General features: G+C 47.4%; 2 protein-coding genes across 7 annotated transcripts in view; one reads left to right on the top strand and one right to left on the bottom strand.

The window, feature by feature from the left end:
* Positions 1–11,222, bottom strand: part of RASGRP4 (RAS guanyl releasing protein 4) — a 37,658-nt gene extending 26,436 nt beyond the window's left edge. The window contains exons 1-3 of one of the 3 annotated variants that reach the window (XM_083515852.1): positions 10,978–11,222; positions 2,837–3,039; positions 194–298 (exon numbers count right to left, since the gene is read on the bottom strand). In XM_083515852.1, the coding sequence (XP_083371978.1) occupies positions 194–298; positions 2,837–3,039; positions 10,978–11,000 (331 nt within the window). In that variant the 5' untranslated portion in view covers positions 11,001–11,222. Of the gene's footprint in view, positions 1–193; positions 299–2,836; positions 3,040–10,777; positions 10,821–10,977 lie in introns of those variants that run through there. The other 2 variants (XM_083515851.1, XM_083515853.1) reach the window with 2 other exon arrangements.
* Positions 11,223–13,321: 2,099 nt separating this feature from the next.
* LOC310712606 (uncharacterized protein) overlaps positions 13,322–24,557 on the top strand; it is a 38,691-nt gene continuing 27,455 nt past the window's right edge. For 2 of the 4 annotated variants that reach the window (XM_083515827.1, XM_083515826.1), the window contains exons 1-2: positions 13,322–14,492; positions 24,418–24,509. In XM_083515827.1, the coding sequence (XP_083371953.1) occupies positions 14,394–14,492; positions 24,418–24,509 (191 nt within the window). In that variant the 5' untranslated portion in view covers positions 13,322–14,393. Of the gene's footprint in view, positions 14,493–23,979; positions 24,195–24,417; positions 24,510–24,557 lie in introns of those variants that run through there. The other 2 variants (XM_083515829.1, XM_083515828.1) reach the window with 2 other exon arrangements.

Raw genomic sequence — 24,557 nt, 5'->3', positions numbered from 1 at the left:
TGACTCTGGCAGTGGCTAGCAGGGGGCAGGGGGATACAGAGAACAGTACAAAGTGCCCCACTCCTGAAACCTTCTCCCTCGTTGCAAGATATGCTCCCTTTCCTCTGAGCATGAGGAGGGCCTGGAAGCACGGACAAGGGCATGTTTTCGCGTTGCGGCCGAAGCAGCTCAGTGCTACCTCCGAAAGGATATGAAGCGAGGAGGAGGCGGGCGAGCTCTGCAGACGATACCACCCAGCTGTGAGCCGTCAGTGTCATGTTCACCATGAAGTCGCTGGTGCAGAGGTTTCCATCCAAATCTAGAAGGAGAGAGAAAAGGGTGAGGCTTACCCATTTGAGGGCAGGAGGGGAGAAGAACAGGACTGCAACTGAAGGGGGTTTGTCAGTCTGGTTTATCAATCTGGAGGATGGTTGATATCGCCCCAAGATACAGGAACCTCACCCCACTGGGCGGTCTTCCCAGATAATACTCCTGTTATACGAAAATCTCCAAACGGGTCCAAACTTCAACGTCTAAAACTCCTGGAAGAGGACAAGGATCTAGAGATCACGCTAAGGGCGACCAAATTCTGTGCGTCTGCCATAAAACTTAGGGAACAAAATGATTAAGGTTTTAAATGACAATTTTGGGTTATATTTTATTGATCAAGATTTAATATATATTTTCAACTGCCGCTATCTCTGAATTGTCTCTGTTATACCCAATTGCAATGCCGTGTATTCCTGTTGTGTTTTATGGTTTTCCCGATATTGTAAGTGAGCCAGAACTGGTCTGTGACCGTAATAATAAAATTCATTCATTCACCTGTGGGTATTATCCAGACCTGTGACCCTATGACTACAAGGCTAGCATCTATAACAAGAAACCCACTCAACCAGTCCTATTAGTTCCTTTGCAAGATAATGGCCTTTGCTGGCCAGCTAAGTACTGCCATTTACATGTCCAAAGAGGCTGGCTTGTTGCCGTAGAGACAGGTGGATAGGCCTTTCCCCACCTCACCTGGCGAGATGCCACAGCATCCTAGACTCTAGAGCAGGGGTCTGCAACTCGCGGCTCCGGAGCCGCATGTGGCTCTTTTACACCTTTGCCGCGGCTCCGGGGCGGATACTAGTGAGGGGAGGAGGCGCATTGTGCGCCCTGACACTCCCCACTGTGGCGGGCGCTGTACTGGCTGTGACGTCACATGGGGGTGGTGCATGCGTTAGTCACGCACTGTCCCGACGTCACCTTCCCGCCCACTGTCGGATCGCGGCTCCGGAGATATATTTGTTTTAAATGTCGCAGTGGTTTTGCGGCTCCCAGATTTTCCCCCCTTCGGAAACGGGTCCAAGTGGCTCTTTTTGTCTTAAAGGTTGCAGACTCCTGCTCTAGAGGAAGGCCAAACAAGGGGGGGGAGCTGTGTGAGAGTGAGTTTTGGCTAGTGCTGGAGAAACAGAAGCATGTCTTGTTGCAGGAATTTATGTATAGTTTGGGGGGGGGGGAGTTGCCCCTCCATCAGATATCATGCACATGCAGCCCATTACCAAAAATCAGCACAATCGCTTTTGTGACTTTCGTGACTTTTGTGATTTGTCTCCACAAAACACTTCATCACAGTTTTTTCCTGCCTATTCAAAGGGCCTTTGCTGCACGATACCAAATGTAAGAATTCACTGATAAATGCATCTGTGTACTGGCTCACTGGGAAAACTTCAGAAATTCATATAGACCTGTGAGCTCAGCTGCTCAGCAGCCCCTCTGCCTGAGTGATAATCCCTGGCATCCTGATACCTGAGTGCCAGACAGGTAACCAGTCCAGAAGTAACAAACCCAGATGAAGACCAAAGGGTGTGATTAACTTGGCTGGGAAACAGGGAAATATAAATATCACTTTTGTTAAACTTGATGGGTGTTTGGTGGAGGGCAAGGAGAACCACGGGGCAGGGTCCAGGATGCTCTGATTACGGCCACCAGACCTCCCCTTTCATGATGTAACTGTGATGTATGAGTGATGTAGTTTGGGGGGGTGTAACATGGGGATTAGAAGCTAATAAAAGTTTGGGGGCTCTTTCGTTCGGGGCTTCCATCTTGTTCCACCTGGTGGCAGGTGGGAGTCCTGTCACGACAGTCTTCAATAAAGACCAAGCCTACTGGCTGCTGTTTTGCTCTGGTATTCCTGGCTGGTGTCCTTGTTTTTTGTCCAAGGGAGCCCTCAGATTTCTCCGTTAACAGTCTTGACCCAAAACATTTGACGGGGAAGCAAGTCCTGTTGGAGTGTTAATGCCGCGAGCCCCTCCATCCTATGATCAGGTTGTGTGTGTATATATACGTGTGTGTGTGTGTGTGTGTGTGTGTGTGTAAATAAAATCATGTATGCTACAAATATCACAGTATATTTGCAAGAAAACCAATCCCTGGGTAAACACCGGCACCCTGGAATCTTTGGCTGTTGGGGTTCATGCAAAACTATCACAAATGTGTTGTGCGTTAGGTTGTTACTGAAAGTGCAGAACGGTCAACTGAACAACATTAAAGTACCCTCTTGTTTGCTTGCTTGCTTAACAGCAACATTTTTGAAATTTACTTGACTCTGACAGAGGGAATATTCTGGTTGAAGGAACCAAGGAAACTGGCTTAGAGGCAGGGGGGAAAAAGAGAGAGACTGCCCAGATATTCTTTTGGTGGTCAGACTGGGAATTAAGCCCAAAGCCTTTTCCCTCTTGGTGGCTGGAACACTACCAGGTTCCTTCGCATCAGGGGACTCCAGAAAAAGTCACAGCCGCCCCACCAAATGCCTGGTCCAGGGGAAAGGCCCCAATCCCTCAACCGCCCCTGCCTTTGCCTCTCTCCGGTTTACCAAAGGAGCGAAGGCATTTTTCGATCAGCTCATCCAGGGTACAGGACCGGTTCAGATCCCCCAAGGTGATGGAGGCCAAGGCCTGGTTGATCTCCCGAGGGTTCGGACAGGTCATCCGCCGCCGACTCTTCCGTCGGGAAATCCTGCCGGCACCTGGGAGGCTGCCGCCTTCTGCGATGCTGGGGGCTTCGGCTCGGGATTTCCTGCAAAAGAATACTGTTACGTTGTGGGTGAACATAGCAGATGACACAGCAATTCTTCAGACAGCTCTTGTTTATTCACAGGCCAGAACAGAACTGAACTGAAGGGTTCAGCCAGCCTGCTTATATGGAGCTCTACTAGAACACAACAGTAACCACTTTCTGAACTATCCAATCACTGGACGTCACTTTCGATCCCTTATTTGCATATGTGGACCTGAGTGAAAACTATCTACAGTATCCCCCTGCTGGCCCAGGATGAGAACTTCTGTACATAACAAATACAATTCCCAAATTGACCAAAGACACGAGCTTCAGGGACGTCAACGGCGGTTGTTTTTCGCCCCCAAGAGAGACAACAGCAGCTGCTTTGAGGTGTAAGAGGACACACACATCCGACGTCCACTGCAGCTGGTAAAACGGACAAGCTGTCCAATTCCTCCTACCCCACTCTCAGAGGAGCCTCTCTGTAATAATAATAATAATAATAATAATAATAATAATAATAATAATAATAATTTATTTATATCCCGCCCTCCCCAGCCAAAGCCGGGCTCAGAGCGGCTAACATCAAATGTATAATACATTAACATAAAATCAGACAATCAATTAAAATACATCCTCAAATCAGATCAGGATCAGAATAAAATCCAATCGGATGGCAACCCGCAGATTAGGGTTGGGGACCTTAAATGCTCCCCAGGCCCAACTGTTTGTGCTGAGCTTAAATGGGCCTGTTAGAAAAATTGGGAGGCCATTTTCATGCAAGTTCTTATGAAAGGGGAGAGACTAAACCCCGACCAAAGGCCTGGTGGAACAGCTCCGTCTTGCAGGCCCTGCGGAAAGATGTCAAGTCCCGCAGGGCCCTAGTCTCTTGTGACAGAGCGTTCCACCCGATTGGAGCCACAGCCGAAAAAGCTCTGGCTCTGGTTGAGGCCAGCCTAACCTCTCTGTGGCCTGGGACCTTCAAGATGTCCCGTAGGTACGAGGGTCCTAGGCCTCTGCATGAGTCCCTGCATGAGCAGTGCCTCTGCATGAGTCCCTGTTCTGAGCCTGTATTTTGCAAGCTGCCGTGTGGTCGCTTTTGCAAGGGAATGTGGGGTGGAGATGCATATGTGAAGGGCCCATGGCTTTGCGCTGTGTGAATTTTGAAAACAACAACAACACCAAACTTTTGCAGGGTGTCAAAACCTAGTTAGACCGGTTTTGAAATTGGCCGGGAGGGAACCCTTCCCCAGGCGTGGCAGCATTTGCCTGCAAAATTGGCAAGCAGAAGAACTCTTGCTGGGAAAAGATCAGTAGTGTTATAAGAAAAAAAAAAATCCTTTTTCCTTATGGGTTACCAAAGAGCCTGTACAGAGTCCTTATGTAGGTTCTCTATCAGTAGGAGAAAATAACCGAGGCCAGCCAGAGAATATTGAGAAGCAAAGCAGCTAGTAAGCCTGATATTTATTAAAGCTGTTGCAACAGGGTGCTCCCTTCACATGCAGGAGGGACGAGGAGACCCAGAACATGGGGGACACCTGGCTTGAGAGCAGTACATGCGAAAAGGATCTAGGAGTCTTGGTTGACCACAAACTTGACATGAGCCAACAGTGTGACGCGGCAGCTAAAAAAGCCAATGCAATTCTGGGCTGCATCAATAGGAGTATAGCATCTAGATCAAGGGAAGTAATAGTGCCACTGTATTCTGCTCTGGTTAGACCTCACCTGGAGTACTGTGTCCAGTTCTGGGCACCACAATTCAAGAAGGACACTGACAAACTGGAACGTGTCCAGAGGAGGGCAACCAAAATGGTCAAAGGCCTGGAAACGATACCTTATGAGGAATGGCTAAGGGAGCTGGGCATGTTTAGCCTGGAGAAGAGGAGGTTAAGGGGTGATATGATAGCCATGTTCAAATATATAAAAGGATGTCACATAGAGGAGGGAGAAAGGTTGTTTTCTGCTGCTCCAGAGAAGCGGACACGGAGCAATGGATCCAAACTACAAGAAAGAAGATTCCACCTAAACATTAGGAAGAACTTCCTGACAGTAAGAGCTGTTTGACAGTGGAATTTGCTGCCAAGGAGTGTGGTGGAGTCTCCTACTTTGGAGGTCTTTAAGCAGAGGCTTGACAACCATATGTCAGGAGCGCTCTGATGGTGTTTCCTGCTTGGCAGGGGGTTGGACTCGATGGCCCTTGTGGTCTCTTCCAACTCTATGATTCTATGATTCCGTGGTGTGCAAACTCTTATACAGCGGTACCTTGGGTTAAGAACTTAATTCGTTCTGGAGGTCCGTTCTTAACCTGAAACTGTTCTTAACCTGAAGCACCACTTTACCTAATGGGGTCTCCTGCTGCCACCGCACCACCGCTGCACGATTTCTGTTCTCATGCTGAAGCAAAGTTCTTAACCCGAGATACTATTTCTGGGTTAGCAGAGTCGAGTCTGTAACCTGAAGCGTCTGTAACCCGAGGTACCACTGTATAGACATTTGAAATTGCCTCCCCTGTAGCTCAAGACCACCCCCAATACATCATACATACATCACAGAAGGGGCGGTCTACAGCAGAAATCTGTCTGTGTTGTTGTTCTACCAGCAAAGGCTTGTGTTGCATTGGGTAAAAGGCAACAAACTTGATTCGCCAGAGGCACACCAAAGTAAGTGATCTGTATACCTTTTTTTTAAAGGGGTCTGGCTTTGCCGCTCACTCAGCTCGTCTCAAAATCAACATTTGAATTCTAAAGAAAGCGGGTTCCTACCACAAAACATTGCGGCGTGGGTAACTGTTAAGTTGTGGGTGAACATATCAGGCGACACAGCGATTCTTCAAACAGCTCTTGTTTATTCACAGGCCAGGACAGAACTGAACTGAACTGAAGGGTTCAGTCAGCCTGCTTATATAGAGCTCCAGTACAATGTTACTGTAACAACTTTCTAAAACTATCCAATCACAGAACATCACTTTCGATCCCTTATTTGCATAACTATCTACAGTATCCCCCAGCTGGCCCAGGGTGAGAACTTCAGTACATAACAGTAACCTCAGCCAGCCATGTCCTTGTCAACAAGCGTGTGAAGTCCTCTTATTCTTTAACAGCTGCAGATAAACTGGCCAGCTAGACCTACCATCTTCATGTCCAAAGAGGTGGGTTCTTTTGCCTCCTCACCTGGATGGAGGCCATGAAATCCTAGGATGGAGAACAACAGGCCACAGGGTTGTGCACTCTGTGCATGAGAGAGTTTGGCTGATGCTGGAAGCTGGAGTCACAGATGCATGTCTTGTTCTGTGCAGGACCCAAAGCTTGCAGCTTCCTTGGGAACCTCATAGGCTAAGACCTGTTGGAGTGTTAACGCTGTGAGCCCTCCCTAAGCTCAGGTTGCATATATGTGTAAAAAAACCCAAGCATCCTAAAGACATCACAGTATCTTTCTAAAGAAGGCCGCCGACCTTGATGGCTTTAAAAGAGGATTAGACAAATTCTTTGGGGAGAAGCTTAAAAAGGTAAAGGGACCCCTGACCGTTAAGTCCAGTCGCGGACGACTCTGGGGTTGCGGCACTCATCTCGCTCTATAGGCCGAGGGAGCTGGTTTTTGTCCGCAGAAAGCTTCCGGGTCATGTGGCCAGCAGGACTAAGCCGCTTCTGGCGAACCAGAGCAGCGCACGGAAATGCTGTTTACCTTCCTGCCACAGTGGTACCTATTTATCTACTTGCACTGGTGTGCTTTCGAACTGCTGGGTTGGCAGGAGCAGGGACCAAGCAATGGGAGCTCACCCCATCGCGGGGATTCGAACCGCCGACCTTCTGATCGAAGGGAGAAGCTTATCGATGGCTAACTCTACCCATATAGGTTCTGTTGTTCCTCCACAGTAGGAGGCAGTGACGCCTCGGAATACCCGTTGTTGGAAACCACAGGAGGAGAGAATTGCTCTTGTGGTAGAATTCTGCTTGCTGGTTTCCCACAGGCATCTGATAGGCCACTGTGATAACAGGATGCTGGACTAGAGGGCCATTGGCCTGATCCAGTACGGGTCTTCTTATGCTATTAAACTAAAGCCCAAGTAAGCGCTGTCCCTGCAGTCTCTCGCTGGTACATGCAACAACATTCAAACAAATGCAGTACAGTCATACACTGGATTGCAGACACTTCAGGTTGCGATTTTTCGGGTTACAGACTCGCCGAATCCCAGAAGTACCAAAATGGGTTACTTCTGGGTTTTGGCGGCGGCTGCGCATGCGCAGAAACGCCAAATCGCAACCCGCGCATGCGCAGTGCTGCGGGTTGCGAACGTGCCTCCCGCACGGATCACGAGCGTCCACTGTACGATACAAAAGGGGGGGAAAGGTATTGCTGCTTCCCGGAACGGGGGTTCAACCTTAAAAGTTTTCACTCTCTCTCTGCCCCCCTCCTGCGTGGCCCTCCTGCCACAGTGGTCCAATCAACTGCTCGCTAAGAATTTATCCTCCTCCTCCCCACCTCGTTCTTGCAATCCTCACTTCCTCAATGAGCAAAGGCTTGGACTTCCGCATTTCCCACCTCAGAGCATGCTTTCCCCACCCTTGTCTCTTGCATTTGAAAGTCGACCAGCCATCCAGCGACTGTACTTGGAAACCCAAATCTATACCAAGGAACTTCCTCCTCTTGCCCAACTTCCTTGTACGCACAGAGCGTGTGAGTCCCCCACCCGCAAGACCTCTCAGCGCTCCTCTCCGACTTTGTCTGCAATATCTCTCGAGTGGGGAAAGATCTCTCGCTCTCTCCTGCTTTGCAATCTTTCCAAACTCCCCTTTTGTTTTCACCTGCCATGTGTGACCACAGCTGTTCCTTTTCCAACAGCTGAGCTTGCTGGATCAAAGCACCCACACACCTACTCGGCGCATGGAACTGAAACGACACCGTGCAACCCACCCGCTTCCGGATTGCTAGATTCACACAGCACGGGTCTTTTACGAAAGCTAAGCTTCCCCACCCGCTGGTAGCAAGTTGAGACACCGCTAAACCTGAGCTGCGAAAGCAGAGCTATGCAAGACCTCGCAGCTTCTGCGAGTCAGGCAGACGTTCAAACGTCAGGAGCGGAATAAATATGAGCTGGATGAAAACAAATATTAAAATGCATGTCCTGGTTTTCCCACAAGTCAAATGGCAGTGACTACAGGGCAGGCGGTGCAAGGTTTTTACACAGAAATTGCTGTTGAATACAGTCAGAGGACCACAGCTGTGGATCCCTCAAACGATCACAAAGAATCAGGGAGCGTCAGTTTCTACAGCCGTTTAGAGTTTCTGCAATGCTCATAACAGATTCTGCACAACACCATTGGCACCCCAGGAAACATTGGGGTCCAAGCAGGTGGGCTGGTGTACTTTGTAGTTCCAAATCAACTACAATGGTACCTCGGGTTAAGAACTTAATTCGTTCTGGAGATCCGTTCTGAACCTGAAACTGTTCTTAACCTGAAGTACCACTTTAGCTAATGGGGCCTCCCACTGCCACTGCATGATTTCTGTTCTCATCCTGAAGCAAAGTTCTTAACCCGAGGTACTATTTCTGGGTTAACGGAGCCTGTAACCTGAAGCACCTGTAACCTGAAGCGTATGTAACCCGAGGTACCACTGTACTCTATTCCAAACTTAAAAATGGAAAGTGTAATGCTAGTGGTCAACAAAAGAGATTTAAAGACTCTCTCAAGGCAAATCTTTAAAAAAAAGTAGTATTAACACCGACAACTGGGAAACACTGGCTTGCGAACGCTCCAGTTGGAGAACAGCCTTTACCAAAGGTGTCATGGGCTTTGAAGACACTCAAACTCAGGACGCAAGGGAGAAGTGAGCTAAGAGGAAGGCACGCTTGGCAAACCCTCACCATGATCAATTCCCGTCCAGAAACCTATGTCCCCACTGTGGAAGGATGTGTGGATCCAGAATTGGCCTCCACAGTCACATACGGACTCACTGTTAAGACCGTGTTCATGGAAGACAATCTTACTCGGCTACGAGTGTTCGCCAAAGAAGAAGAATTTGTAACACCCCTATTCTCTGTCTCCTAAAGGTAAAGGGGACCCCTGACCATTAGGTCCAGTTGCGGCCGACTCTGGGGTTGCGGCGCTTATCTCGCTTTATTGGGCGAGGGAGCCGGCGTACAGCTTCCGGGTCATGTGGCCAGCAGAACTAAGCCGCTTCTGGCGAACCAGAGCAGCGCACCGAAATGCCGTTTACCTTCCCGCCGGAGCGGTACCTATTTACCTACTTGCACTTTGACGTGCTTTCGAACTGCTAGGTTGGCAGGAGCAGGGACCGAGCAACGGGAGCTCACCCCGTCGTGGGGATTCGAACCACTGACCTTCTGATTGGCAAGTCCTAGGCTCTGTGGTTTAACCCACAGCGCCACCCGCATCCCCTTTGTCTCCTATCAGGCCCTAATTAATCAAGTTAACTGTCCACAAGGATGCTCAATCTGATACCTATTGAAGAAGATGCACACGCAGCCTGCAATCCACCCCCCCCCCCAGTTATTCGTTCCTGAATCTCACCCGAAACCGAATGCCTTTAGGGAGGTATTTTTATATGCAACGGCTGCAGCTCGGACTTTAGTGGCAAAGGGGCAAAGGTGTGGACGGAAGAAGAAGCCCTGACAATAACGGACTGGCATAACAAGCTACAAGAATTTGCTGAAATGGCACAGTTGACAAATAGCCTGGGAGACAATTCAAAACAATTTTTTTTGGAAAAGTGGGGTATAAGATATACGGTATGTTCAAAAATACAGTAAAGGTTCGCTATCTATGTTAGCATTCGATTGACGTTGGAGAGAGACTGAGTTGAGAAATAAGACCAAGGGTACATATTGATATAGGAATGTATTGGATAAAATGTAAAGAAATATACAGTAATAAGAGTGCATTCATTTGTTAAAAAGGAATATACAACGGAATAGACAGGAAGTCCAAAGTGTTGGTATATATATTATTTTGGAATAGTTTTTTTGCCCTTGTTTTTTTCTTTTAGTATATAAACATTGTATACATGTTGAAATTTATAGTATAATAAGCCTTGTGATGCAATATGATAATGTTTACCGATGTAACATAAGAAACTTTAATAAATGAATGCAAATCCTCCTCTTTGGATTTTAAAACTGGACAGCTGCATGTGTTCCTATCCAATTTTTTTATTTTGCTATGTGGCGGAATACTGCCCCTTCCCGGAACGGAAGATGACAAGGTCCCCAAGGACTTGGTCTGCGGGCAGGTCCATAGCAGACCAACTCCGTGTTACAAAGGTGTCTGCAAACGTGATATGAAAGCCAGCAACATCAACACACCAGATGGCAATCCCTTGCAGGTGACCACAGTGCCTAGAGCCAGTGACCAGAGGAGGAATGACCACTGGGAGGAGGGCAGAGAGAAGAAAAGCCATGGCACATTTGCAGCAGCACAACTGGACGCCTTCATTTGCCCCGGCTGCAACAAAACATGTCTCTGCTGCATCGGTGTCTTACAGCCACAGCAGGCGCTGTAACTCTCCAACAGTTTGACTTCACCAAAGCACGCTTTTTAGTTGTCTCCCGAGACAGACAGGTGCCAATCAATCAATCAATCAATCAATCAAAGGGATGGATGAAAAGTCCCCACAAACCCAGGGCCACATGCACAGGGACGACTCACCTCCTGCCTCTTTAGCCGTTGCAAGACAGGAAGAAGTTCAACAGAGATAGCACAGCAGCAGCCCCCACAAAAAGTTGGCAACTTGACAATACCTTGGGAACGGCAGCATTTCACCTGACGGCTAGGCGCTTGTGTGGAGTTTCCAGCAGCGGCGATCAAAATTAGAACGAAACACGCCCCGCCAGGAAATCTCAAACTGGCTGAAATTTCCCCAGGTCACCATGACACAAAACAGGAAAATCCCAGTGAGTAAGATGAAGAAGGAGCGGCAGCTCAGTAAAGTTTAGCTTACCTCTTGCTCTCTCGTCGGATCATCTTTTTCCAACCAAGTCACCCGTTCGGTTCTCTGTGGGGCCGGGGGGTGGGGTGGGCTGAGGGCCTGGGAAGGGGGTCCTTCTTGCTTTCCTAGCTGAAACCTCTCAGCCAGGTGCTTCTGGGCTCAGCCCCAATTGGGGCAAATGCAAGCAATAGGGGAGAATGTCTCTTCCAGACCGCAGCACAGCTGAGTCAAACAGAACTGGTTGATTTTATGCTGATGTGCGGTTAAAAGGAACTGAGTTGCACATGTGATTGTGTGTGTGTGTGTGTGTGTGCGTGTGTGTGTGTCTGAGCATGCATGCGAGCAACAGATAGTGCAAACAGGACTGAACGGTGTCAATGTTTGCACTGGCACTCCAAATCTTCCTTTTTTAAAATAAAAAAGCACATTTGACAGCTGCACAGCAGGCAAGCATTCAACGGGGCTTAGTTTGGCAGGCAAAAGAAGAAGTTGCCCCATGGCTGCACTTTCAGGCTGAGGAAAGCTCCACCTGATGAATTTCGGCCTGCCATGCAGCAAATGGAATCAGAAAATTGAGGAGGGGTCAAGGGAGAATGGCAACTCCCAGTGCTATTCAGAGGTGGGAAGGGGAGATGGGGGAATGCAAAGTGTCCCCCCTTATTACCCCAGGAATAGTTGCCAAGAATTCTGTCTTCCATAAACAAACACACACACTTGTTCCAGATCTGGTTAATGATTCTGGAAGTGTACCTGCTACAGAGGCGGCTACTTGCTTTTTCAGGCCGAGGGCCACATTGGCTGGTGGTCAGCTTTCCAGGGGCCGCATGCGAAAGTGGTGAAGGAAGGTGAGGACAGGTGACCTCACCTAGGCCCGAAGTCACCCCCCACCAAAGCAGGCTCAAAGCTTCTCAAAAGCTTTTCAAAATCATTTTCTCAGCAGCTAAGCATCAGAAACATTCCGCTTGCTGTAACTAAAAAGATGGCAACAAGGTAGAGAACAGAGCCCATTGTCTTCTCAGGCCTTTCTCAGAACCACATTGCAACTTGCTTTCTCTCCGGGAACCATGCCAAAGCACAAGAATGAAACAACGGGAACACTCTGAAAACCCCCTCACCCCCTTTCCTGCCAAGAGTCCACAATAGTCCCAAGACAGCTTTCTGTACATGCTCAGGAACCTCAACATGGGGCAGGACTCCTGAGGGAGGAGAAAGGAGGAGGGAACTGGAAGCGGTATATATGCTTGTGCACATGATTGTGAACTCGTGCATGCTTTTTGTGATTTATCACACTTGCTCCTTCTACCCGTTCATGGATGGTAGAAATAAAAGCCTTTTCTCCGAAACTATTCCTTGAGTGTCTGTTGACTCCCACTTCCCTTTCCCAGGCGCAATATTTTTCCCACCTGAGGGCAAAGCCTCATAAGGCTACAGTGGAACTGGCATTAATGTCAACACGGACTGGCAGCAGCTGTCCAGGTTTCAGGCAGGTGTCTTCCGCAGCCTTGTCAGATGGGCAGAGTACAAATAATAGTTTTTTATTTTTATTTTTATTTTTATTATCTGGAGATGATGATGTGGAATAAACCTGGGACCATCTGCAGATGCTCTAAGCACTGAGCTACCGTATTTTGTGCTCTATAAGACTCACTTTTTCCCTCCGAAAAAGTAAGGGGAAATGTGTGTGCGTCTTATGGAGCGAATGCAGGCTGCGCAGCTATCCCAGAAGCCAGAACAGCAAGAGGGATTTCTGCTTTCACTGCGCAGCGATCCCTCTTGCTGTTCTGGCTTCTGGGATTCAGAATTTTTTTTTTCTTGTTTTCCTCCTCCAAAAACTAGGTGCTTCTTGTGGTCTGGTGCGTCTTATAGAGCGAAAAATATGGTATATCCCTTTGCCAGCGCATTCAGAGACTCAAATGCAAATGGGCCTCTTCCCCTTTTATTTTTTTAGATTTTTCAGCCATTAAAAAAAAAATACAACGCTATGCACCCAACGGAAAATCCAAGCATGTTCCTCCATCAAAATATCTGGTTATTCCAACTCAAAACATAATCAAATCCAGGAAACATTACGGTTTATTAAGAACAGTCAAGAATTATAATTATAATTATTTCGCAGCAAAGCTCGCCATGTTTCCAGCTGGCCCCTGGGCTTTCTGCAGCAGCCTGATTTGCAGCCCTGAGCAGGTGAGAATGTTTTCCTCAATTCGCCAGGAGAGGTTTCAGCTGGCTATCTGGTTTGAGCTGCTGAGAAAGGGGCATGGAGTAGTGTTGGCGCCCCCATGGAATTTAAAATATTAATTTCAGTGTTGGGGGCAGCACTGGTTTCTATCCAGGCTGTAATTATCTGCTCTTGTTTCTTTCGTTTATTACCCACCTTTGCAGTAAAGGGCCCAGGGCTGATCTAAAAAGATAATGCAACACAACTTTGCCCCCCAAACCACACATTACACCATTCATTTCCCCCCTGAACCCCTGATTCCTGTACCCCATTTCCATCACTGTAACACTCTTGCCCAGGATTTGGGACGGGGAAATCCTCTGTCCTTCCAGTTGTGCTTGAACTCCAGTTCCCATCAGCACCGGTCAACCTGAGCAATGATCAGGGATGATGGGAGTTGTAGTCCATCAACATCGGGAGGCGTAATTGCAGAAATTCACATTTGCCGACCCATCTTTCCCCTTAAGGATTCAGCTCTGTCTCTGGGAGAGGTCTGTGTTCCTTTAAATATTGCCTGGCCTCCCAGAGCGAATTAATAAATGAGACAATTTGGTTCCCAAGCCCCTTCTTAACTTTTTCTCTTTCACCAAAGAGAGGTTGTTGTTTTCCCCCCCACTTAGAGGTGGGGAAAGAACGTTATTCAGAAGTAAAAGTTTCCATTTGATAATGGAGAGATTTGTTGTGGCTCGGAGAGCAGCGTAGATCAGATTTTGCGACAATGTGAGTTTAGGCACCGCGTAGATGGGAAATTTTAAACTGGGCCTGGAGAGAGAAAAGGGGTGGTCTCTTTTAAAAGGGTTGCGGAGTAAAGATTAGATATCTGGAGGTCTCTGCTGGCAGATTTACAAGCAGAAGAATGAACTCAATATACTAGGGGAAACTTGAAAGCAAAAGACATTCAATTTTGACTTTCCAAAAGCCTGACCCCTGTTGGGATTCCCAGACGCAACCTGGATGGTCAGTTAACCAGGAAAATAACAGGAAATAATATTTGTTAGTAGCGCTGAAGCATTTTGCTTAGGAGTCCGGCCACTGGGTGTGGCTCTTGCAAATTTGGCCTGGCTTAATTTGGGTGGGTTCTTCCGCACCTTTTTCCTTTACCCAAAAAACTGCTTCTCCTCACACACTTTTGCCCCCAAACCTCCCTGCGCCAGAGGTTGCAGACTCTTTAGGCCTGAACATGTGAAATTTCGCGATCTGTGCGCGCACCATGCCCAGCCCGGCGAAAGGCGTGCCGTCGCATGCCATCGTTCAGTACCTCACAAGCATCAGCATTCATGTCCGACCTTGGAAGACCAGTCCCAGCCAGGTGAGTGGGGTGAGGGCCTTGTGTGTTAACAGTGGGTGGGGCATTTAAAAATACCGTATTTTTTGCACCATAACACTCACTTTTTTCCTCCTAGAAAGTAAGGGGAAATATCTGTGCATGTTATGGGGCGAATGCCTGCGGGTGGCGGGGGGGATCTGCTGCAGTCGTGAGCAGAGGATCCATGGTTCCCTTTCCTTCCCTCCTCTGTGGTTACAAAGCATGGATCCACATGGATCCTCAGGATTTTTGCATTGGGCTACTCCAAACTCACTCAGATCACATGTCTGTGGCCACAGCATGAACCACAAAAATCATATATCCACTATTTCATTTAGAATATTTTTTTTTCTTGTTTTCCTCCTCTAAAAACTACATGCGTGTTATGGTCTGGTGCGTGTTATAGAGCGAAAAATACGGTAGATATTCTGTGTCTTGTGCAACCCCTGTTTGCCTTTTGTCTTAGTTTATGGTGTGCCTTAAATGTTGTTGTTGTTATTAAAATATACCGCCCTTCATCTGAGGATCACAGGCTGGTTTACAAAATAAAAACACAAAAATACACAACACAGGAACATGCAAACAAAAGCAGTCCTGAGTGAGTGATCTGCATTGGCTCCCAGTACGTTTCCAAGCACAATTCAAAGTATTGGTGCTGACCTTTAAAGCCCTAAACGGCCTCGGTCCTGTATCCCTGAAGGAGCGTCTCCACCCCCATCGTTCAGCCCAGACACTAAAGTCCAGCTCTGAGGGCCTTCTGGCAGTTCCCTCACTGCGAGAAGTGAAGTTACAGGGAACCAGGCAGAGGGCCTTCTCGGTGGTGGCGCCCGCCCAGTGGAACGCCCTCTAATCAGATGTCAAGGAAATAAGCAGCTATCCTATTTTTAAAAGACATCTGAAGGCAGCCCTGTTTTAAAAGACATCTGAAGGCAGCCCTGTTGATTGGGAGCCGCCCAGAGTGTCTGGGGAAACTCAGCCAGATGGGCGGGGTATAAATAATATATTATTATTATTATTATTATTATTATTATTATTATTATTATTAACCCCCCAGCATTATCAGCAGTGCAAATCACAGATTCTCATGATTAAATTGTGTAGCGGGTATATTCTTTGCGTGGGGGGGGGGGTTTGAATAGGTTTTGGGGGGGGGTTTTGTAATAAGAAGCACACACCAAAAACTACCATAATCTCATCGCTAACAAAGAGAAGTCCACAAACCCCCCCGCAAAATATATGTATAATAAACCTGCAGGTATTATTATTTTTATATAAATACATAAACTTTTGTTTCTGGTGGTGTGAGGGACTTTTCTGGAAAGAACCAAGAAGCAAGTTGAATTGGCCGCTGAGTCTTCCTTTGGCCACATCCATACATTTAAAGCACACAGCTTCCCGCAAAGAACTTTGGGAACTGTAGTTTACCCCTCACGGCGCCCTTAAACTACAGTTCCCAGGATTCTTTTCAGGGGAAGCTGTATTCTCAGCAACCTTTTAACGCTTTCTTGGAATTCTGCCTCCGAACAAGGAATGAAAGTGTTGCGTCTTGGCCCTCGGGCAGGGCTGGCGTCAACACCTGCCATTCCTGGGCAAATGGAAGGGCCCTTGCTAATACTTGCCCAGGAGCCCTTTGAAAAACAGTTTCCTGGCTCGCTGCTCGGAGGAGCGTGGGATCCAGACACGTTTTGATCTCCCACAATGCACTGGAACAAAGCTGTATCGAGGGCATTGGGAGTTGTAGTCCAAACCATCTGGAAGGTTGGGGATTGTCAAAGAGGAGGAGTTAAGACCCACAGGCAGCCAGAATGGCGGGTAGTAAAGTGTAGATTGGAGGAACGACTCGGCCCACCTCGCAAGGTTGTGGAGAAGGCAACACGGGAAGATGATTATCTCAGTTCCCTTCCTTTAAGTGAAATATTTATTATTTTTAGTGGTTGTTTTAATCACTAAGAAGATTGAAATCCTGTAGGTTGGAGTACAGCTGCTACTTTATCTTGAACATGACGTGCATTTATTTTATGCTGATTTCATATGTTTACAAAACAGTGTAATACCAAAGCGGTTTACGACGAAGAACACATTCTAAACCCGAAACTGAAGAAACTGTAAGCCTGCTCTTTATTGTTGAATTGGAGCAAACTCTGCAATCAAGAGCAGATTTTCAAGGGGGAAATTGCTCGAACCCAGAGCTCGGAAAGATTCGCCATTTGACAGACCTGCTGCTGGTTTGTTCTTGTTGTTTAGTCGTTTAGTCGTGTCCGACTCTTCGTGACCCCATGGACCAGAGCACGCCAGGCACTCCTGTCTTCCACTGCCTCCCGCAGTTTGGTCAAACTCATGCTGGGAGCTTCGAGAACACTGTCCAACCATCTCATCTTCTGTCATCCCCTTCTCCTTGTGCCCTCCATCTTTCCCAACATCAGGGTCTTTCCCAGGGAGTCTTCTCTTCTCATGAGGTGGCCAAAGTATTGGAGCCTCAGCTTCACGATCTGTCCTTCCAGTGAGCACTCAGGGCTGATTTCCTTCAGAATGGAGAGGTTTGATCTTCTTGCAGCCCATGGGACTCTCCAGAGTCTCCTCCACCACCAGAATTCAAAAGCATCCATTCTTTGGTGATCAGCCTTCTTTACGGTCCTGCTCTCACTTCCATACATCACTACTAGGAAAACCAGAGCTTTTACTATACGGACCTTTGTTGGCAAGGTGATGTCTCTACTTTTTAAGATGCTGTCTAGGTTTGTCATTGCTTTTCTCCCAAGAAGCAGGCGTCTTTTAATGCTGCTGGTTAGCGTAGACTTATTCCGAGCTAGATGGATTGGTGCGGGCAGGCCTGTGATCCTGTGTGACAGCGGTACGTGGCAGGCCGAAATCCAACAGGTGTAACAAGCTCTAGGCAAACACCTGTGTGCAGTGATGATGGAGCGATGCTCTGCTTTCTCTGGTAGCCTGAGTCAGAAATGCCAGACAGCTGCAGGGCTTAACTTCTGCTGAAGCGAAGCCCCAGGAGAACTCGTTTTTGTTGCTGGGACTCGCTTGGAGCCTGCCAAGTCCTAATAAAGGTGGCCTCTGGCCCCACGCAGGAAAGAGCGCCTTAGTTTCTGGGTCTCGCTCTAATCTGACTCTGAGCATGTGCAGAGAGCTTCTGTTTCAGTAGAGAGTGAGGAGTAGCTTGTTAACGGAGAAATCTGAGGGCTCCCTTGGACAAAAAACAAGGACACCAGCCGGGAATACCAGAGCAAAACAGCAGCCGGTAGGCTTGGTCTTTATTGAAGACTGTCGCGACAGGACTCCCACCTGCCACAAGGTGGAACAAGATGGAAGCCCCAAACAAAAGAGCCCCCAAACTTTTATTAGCTGCTAATCGCCATGTTACACCCCCCCAAACTACATCACTCATACATCACGGTTACATCATGAAAGGGGAGGTCTGGTGGCCGTAATCTGAGCATCCTGGACCCTGCCCCCTGGTTCCCCTTGCCCTCCACCAAACACCCATCAAGTGTAACAAAAGAGATCTTTACATTTCCCTGTTTCCCAGCCAAGTTAATCACACCCTTTTGTCTTCATCTGGGTTTGTTCTTTCTGGAATGGCTACCTGTCTGGCCCTCAGGTATCAGGATGCCAGGAATTATCACTCAGGCAGAGGGGCTGCTGAGTAGCTGTGCTCACATGTCTATATGAATTTCTGAAGTTTTCCCAGTGAGCCAGTACATAGATCCATTTATCAGTGAATTCTTACATTTGGTATCGTGCAGCAAAGGCCCTTTGAATAGATAGGAAGAAACTGTGATGGGGTCTTTTGTGGGGACAAATCACAAAAGTCCCAAAAGCGATTGTGCTGGTTTTGGTAGTGGGCTGCATGTGCATGATATCTGCTGGAGGGGCAACCCCCCCACACCTATACATAAATTCTTGCAACCAGCTTCATCCTCTCATGGAAGTGGGGAGTGTTTCCTGACATCTAAGGAGAACCACTGCTGGTCCAGCCCAAAAGCCTACCGAGTCTAGCATCTCAGAGTAGCCAGCCATATGCCCCTGGGAAGCCCCAAAGCAGCCTATGAGTGCAATAGTGTGGTGCAATGGTTAGAGTGTTGGACTAGGACCTGGGAGACCAGGGTTCGAATCCCCACTCAGGCGTGAAGCTTACTGGGTGACCTTGGAGCCAGTCACCATCTCTTAGGCTAACCTACCTCACAGGCAAAATAAAAAAATTCCTTCCAGTAGCACCTTAAAGACCAACTAAGTTAGTTCTTGGTATGAGCTTTCGTGTGCATGCACACTTCTTCAGATACACGAATGTCCTGGGAGATTGAAGTGTTCTCCTACTGGTTTCTCTGTTTTGTGATTCTTGATGTCAGATTTATGTCCGTTTATTCTTTGGCGTAAGGTTTGGCCTGTTTGTCCAATATAGAGAGCTGAAGGACACTGTTGGCATTTGATGGCATACACAATGTTAGACGATGAGCAATTAAACAGTCCCGAGATGGTATGTGTGATGTTGTTGGGGCCAGTAATGGTGTTGTCCGGGTGTATGTGGCAGCAAAGTTGGCATCTGGGTTTATTGCAGGCTCTGGTGCCAGTGTCCGTGTTAAGTCTGGTTGTAGTATTATTGTGGGTTAGGAGTTGTTTAAGATTGGGTGGCTGTCTGTAGGCAATGAAAGGTCTTCCTCCCAGAGCTTGAGAAAGAGAACTGTCATTGTCCAGGAGAGGTTGTAGATCTCTGATGATGCGTTGTACTGTTTTAACTTGGGAGCTGTATGTGATGACTAGAGGTGTTCTGTTGTTTTCTTTTTTGGGTCTGTCTTGCAGCAAGTTCTCTCTGGGTATCAGTCTGGCTCTGTTGATCTGTTGTCTAACTTCATCTGCTGGGTATTTTAGTTCTGAGAAGGTTTGCTGTAGATCTCTTAGGTGAGAGTCTCTGTCTGTAGAATTCGAACAGATGCGGCTGTTGTATCTGTGTATCTGAAGAAGTGTGCATGCACACGAAAGCTCATACCAAGAACTAACTTAGTTGGTCTTTAAGGTGCTACTGGAAGGAATTTTTTTATTTTGACTATGGCAGACCAACACGGCTACCTACCTGTAACCGACCTCAAAGGGTTGTTACGAAATGCTTTATTGGCCAAGAGAGCCGGCGTACAGCTTCCAGGTCATATGGCCAGCATGACTAAGCCGCTTCTGGCGAACCAGAGCAACGCACGGAAACGCCATTTACCTTCCCGCCGGAGCGGTACCTATTTATCTACTTGCACTTTGACGTGCTTTCGAACTGCTAGGTTGGCAGGAGCAGGGACCAAGCAACGGGAGCTCACCCCGTCGGGGGGATTCGAACCGCCGACCTTCTGATCGGCAAGTCCTAGGCTCTGTGGTTTAACCCACAGCGCCACCCGCGTTCCTAATAAATAAATAGTAAATAAATAAATAATCTAGCACTCTCTCACTGCTGCACCTCAGGATCTGGTATTGAGGTTGAATTCACACCGCCAGTTACTCTGCACTCTCCAAGTTTCCATTGCTGGGTTTTTAATCTGTGTCTGCACGCCATAAAAAAGCAATCGATAAGTTTAGATGGTGATGATGACGACGACAACAACAACCCAAAACGCATCTGCATCTTGTAGCTTATTAGAAAATACTGCGGTTCGATGCGTCGCTTCTCGAACCAGCTTTACACCAGTCAGAGCCCAGAAGCCGATCCCAATTCCTCTCTGGCCAGTGTGCGGAAACCTCTGACAGTGCGGCATAGTGGTTAGAGTGCCAGACTACAACCTGGGAGACCGCGGTTCAAATCCCCGCTGGACAGGCTGTGAGAGATTTCTTACAGCCTGTTCTACCTCGCAGGGTCGTTGTGAGGATAAAAGGGGAAGCAGGAAGAAAACCATGGATGTCACCTTGAACTCACCGGGAGACAGATAAAGACATGCCCCCCCCCCCCGTGTGAACCCAGACGGAAGTGAATTTCTGGGAAAGTGCACACGCCCTCAGACTCATGCCAGCTCTGTTCCTGGAAGCAACGTACAGCCAACTTGGCTACGCCTGCTTTCGGCAGGGTTGGGCCTTAAAAATTAAATTCTAGCGAAATGGATTTTGCAAGCAGGTTATTGGAGCAAAACCAGGCTATCCTTTTGGGGGAGTTGCAAGCAGGAAGTTTTTTTTGTACCCCGGGGTGGGTGGATGTGTGTCTTTGTCTACAAATTCACACACCCTTTGCGGCCGAGTCTCGGAGTAAACTGAAAGCCCAAAACGTGGCTGGACAGGGGAGCAGGGAACTGCCCTCCTTGAACCCACCACCAACTTGGAGAGCGAGGCGGAAGTGGGCTAGGGAAGGAAGTGTTTTCCTTTTTGCGGGCAGGCTGCTATGTGTTGTCTCCAAGGGGGAAGCGCGCTTGATTTCCTACCCCTTAAATATAGAACATGAAATAAGGAAACGGCTGTCTCTCTAAGACTTTTGCTTAGCTCAATAGCAAACGGCTTTTCCTTGATGCGTGCGCTGACAGTTCGATCTCCAGGAATTCAGAGCATGTCCGCTGCAGATCAGAGGCCGAGACTGCCAACTACACACACTATCCATTTAAAGCACGCCCCCCCTGTGCAAAAAAAGAATCCTGGGAGTTGTAGTTTGAGGGTGCTGGGAACTGTAGTTCTGCGAGGGGGTAAGCTGCAGTTCCCAGGATCTTGGGCTGTGGTGGAAGGGATGTGCTGTAAATGCATGCATTTTGCCAGGGTTTATGGTAAAAAGCGCCTACAGTTCCCCCCCATTTTTTTATTAGTTTTCACAATATTATAAACAAACAAACACACACACACACAAGACAAACAAACATAAATCATAGCCTTATTGAAAATTACAGTTATTAACTTTAAGTGACTTCCTCGCTTCCCCTTGGTTGAATTTCATTGCATGTCTTTTTAACGGTTTTCCAAATCCCAATTTTTATGAAATTTAACTTAAACATTAACATCCTTAGATCTTCACCTTATGGAATTAAACATATTAATTAATCACTTAACATAAATAAAATCCTAAGTATCTGCAAGCTATTTTCAGTTAGTTTAATTTAACAAATTTAACTAAATAATCATTAAATTTATTCCACTCTTCCTTATACTCCTCCTCCTTCTGGTCGCAGACTCTTCCGGTTAGGTCGGCTAGCTCCGAAAAATCCATCATCTTCATCTGCCATTCTTCTATTGTTGGTAATTCTTGGGTTTTCCACTTTCTGCTAACAAAATACAGGCAGCAGTTGTGGCATACAAAAATAATTTAACATCTTTCTTGGGCAATTCCAAACCTGTTATTCCAAGAAGACACAGCGCCTACAGTTTTGGATACATCTGGCAGCAGAGAAAACCTGTCTTAACTTTTTGCAGCTTGCTAGTGTTACGGTAAAATTGGGTGCGAGGCTGCTCTGCCACCCAGCTCGTCGGACTAAGTCCGCGGGTCCCTGCGGAGGAAAATGAGCTCAGCCGGAGACAGGAGCAAGCTGCAGAAGATCCAAGTTTATTGCGCAACAGGTTCAAGGCGAGATTGAACAGCGAGAAAGGGGTGACATGAACTTTTGAAATTTCCCTCCATGTCCCAGAATACAGTGCAAAATACATCCCAGTTACATCATGAATACATTAAGAAGAGGTTGGGTTACACAGATTACATCATGAATACATTAAGAAGAGGTTGGGTTACACAGGTTACACATATGGAGGAGGGAGGGGGGAATATGCAGAGCTGGAGATATGCGCAGATAAGCACATCCTGATGAGAAGACAATGGTCCATGTATGCATGGTCTGCCACCTGGCCTTGCCCGGAGGAAAGGCTTGGCAGAGTGATTTGACAGGATTAGGGTATTGACACCTTGCTTGAGGGATTATGGAGGACAGGGGAGGTGTCATGGAGTCCTAGAGAAATTGAGCAAATTGGCATGTTGATTTTCTATGGATTTTATAGATTTTAGCCCCTTTTGACATTGACAATTGGAAATAAATGGATATATTCTAGCGAAGAAGAAGGTGAAGAAGACATGCCCCCCCTTCTGTATCACTAGCAAGCAGTTTCCTTGTGGGTGAGTGCAGAAGCAGCTCTTAATTCGGAGAGCTGGTGCTGTTTTTGGCTTTCCAGAGCCCAGGAACTCTGCTTTCCTGAGGGAAGGCTTAGAACCCAGTGGATTTCTAAAATGGAAAGGTCCGTCCTGTGCCCTCTCCACCTGGGAAGCCCTTTCCAGATGACTTCAGATCTGTAGTGGAATAGTTGTACTTACTCAGTGGTGAGGAAATTATGCTCTGCACAAGCTCAGAGGCACGTTTCCCACCCACCACCCACCATGTGTTTGGCATGGAAGACTGATTTCTTTTTTTAAAAAAATAATTTTTATTAAATTTTCTATTTTAACAATCCAATCAAATCACATTAAGTATTCCAAATTATACAAATACATATCATATAGTCCAAATATTCTGCCAAATTATACATTTTTGCTGGGGCTTCCCATGCTTCAAGTTTAGTGCGGTTCCAATCATCTTACGTTTCTACTGCCTCGAGTTTCCAATAGTTCCTTCTTTAAATCTTCCTTCTTTCGTAGCCTCTGAGCTGTTTCCACAGGCGAGTTGAAATAAACAATAATGTGCTTCTGTGTGAAATTTGTATGACTCTCCTTATTTTTTTTTTTTTTTTTTGCAGCTGGTAAGTCTGTTATTTGCAGAATGTCCTCACATGCTGGTGTTTATGCCGAATCAATCCAAAAGTCCTTCTCTGGTGGCAGACGCCATCTTCACTCAGTTCCGAGGAAATAAAATCTGGGCGTTTGCTCATTAATTTTCTCAGACAGGTTGCATCAAACATTAGTCTTTCCAGGGGAGATTTGCCAAATCAGACTTGAAGTACAGTGGTGCCTCGCAAGACGAAAATAATCCGTTCTGTGATTCTCTTCGTCTAGCGGTTTTTTCGTCTTGCGAAGCAAGCCCATTAGCGGCTTAGCGGATTACCGCTATTAGCGGCTTAGCGGGCTAAGCGGATCAGCTGATAAGCGGTTTAGTGGCCTAGCGGATCAGCTGATAAGCAGCTTAGCGGCTTAGCAGCTTAGCGGATCAGCTGTTAAGCGGCTTAGCGGATCAGCTGATAAGCGGCTTAGCGGATCAGCTGTTAAGCGGCTTAGCGGATCAGCTGTTAAGCGGCTTAGCGGATCAGCTGATAAGCGGTTTAGTGGCCTAGCGGATCAGCTGATAAGCAGCTTAGCGGCTTAGCGGATCAGCTGTTAAGCGGCTTAGCGGATCAGCTGATAAGCGGCTTAGCGGATCAGCTGTTAAGCGGCTTAGCGGCTTGGGGAAAAGGGGGGGAGGAAAAAACCCCGCAGGAACTCGCAAGACATTTTCGTCTTGTGAAGCAAGCCCATAGGGGATTCGTTTCGCGAAGCACCTCCAAAACGGAAAACCCTTTCGTCTAGCGGGTTTTCCGTCTTGCGAGGCATTCATCTTGCGGGGCACCACTGTATAATAACAAATTAAGAGCTCACCTCCCCCAAGACTCTCTGCAACACGTCCTCCTCCCATAATGGCAGATCCCAATTAAAAAAATGCATCACATCATCCTTCTCAGAATCCGTCCAAAGTTTTTTTGGTGTCTCTCCAGCGGCTAACGGGCTTGGAAGACTGATTTCAATGTTGCTTTTCTTTAACGCCATCCGTATTTGACACTTGACAAGTTCAGCTGGTTTCTTAAGAGCTGTGCAACTGAGAGCTAGTGCCTGAGTTTGCTTCATTCCTCCTCCCTCCAAATCCATTTTCCTCTTGTGCTGCGTCTTTTTGATGGGAAGCTTGAGGGTCGGGAAGGCTGTTGTATTAGTAAGCCAATCTGGTTGAAGGAGGGACGTTAAAATACTTCAGATGAATAAACCTTTTTCTGAAAAGCTTGATTCATGTTTGCTTTCTTTCAGGAGAACAGCATTCTGCCTCCTCCGTCCGGTGGTCTGTTTGGCATTCCGCTGCACTTGCTGCCCCTTTCGGAGCATGTAGAAGGGGTGCCACAGTGAGTAACGTGTGACACGTACACCCCAGATCACCAGCTCCCTGTTGC

The sequence above is a fragment of the Podarcis liolepis genome, assembly GCF_965112155.1.
Source record: "Podarcis liolepis genome assembly, chromosome: 7".
Lineage (NCBI taxonomy): Eukaryota > Metazoa > Chordata > Lepidosauria > Squamata > Lacertidae > Podarcis > Podarcis liolepis.
The sequence above is the reverse complement of the archived record's forward strand: the minus strand, read 5'-3'. Positions and strand labels throughout refer to the sequence as shown.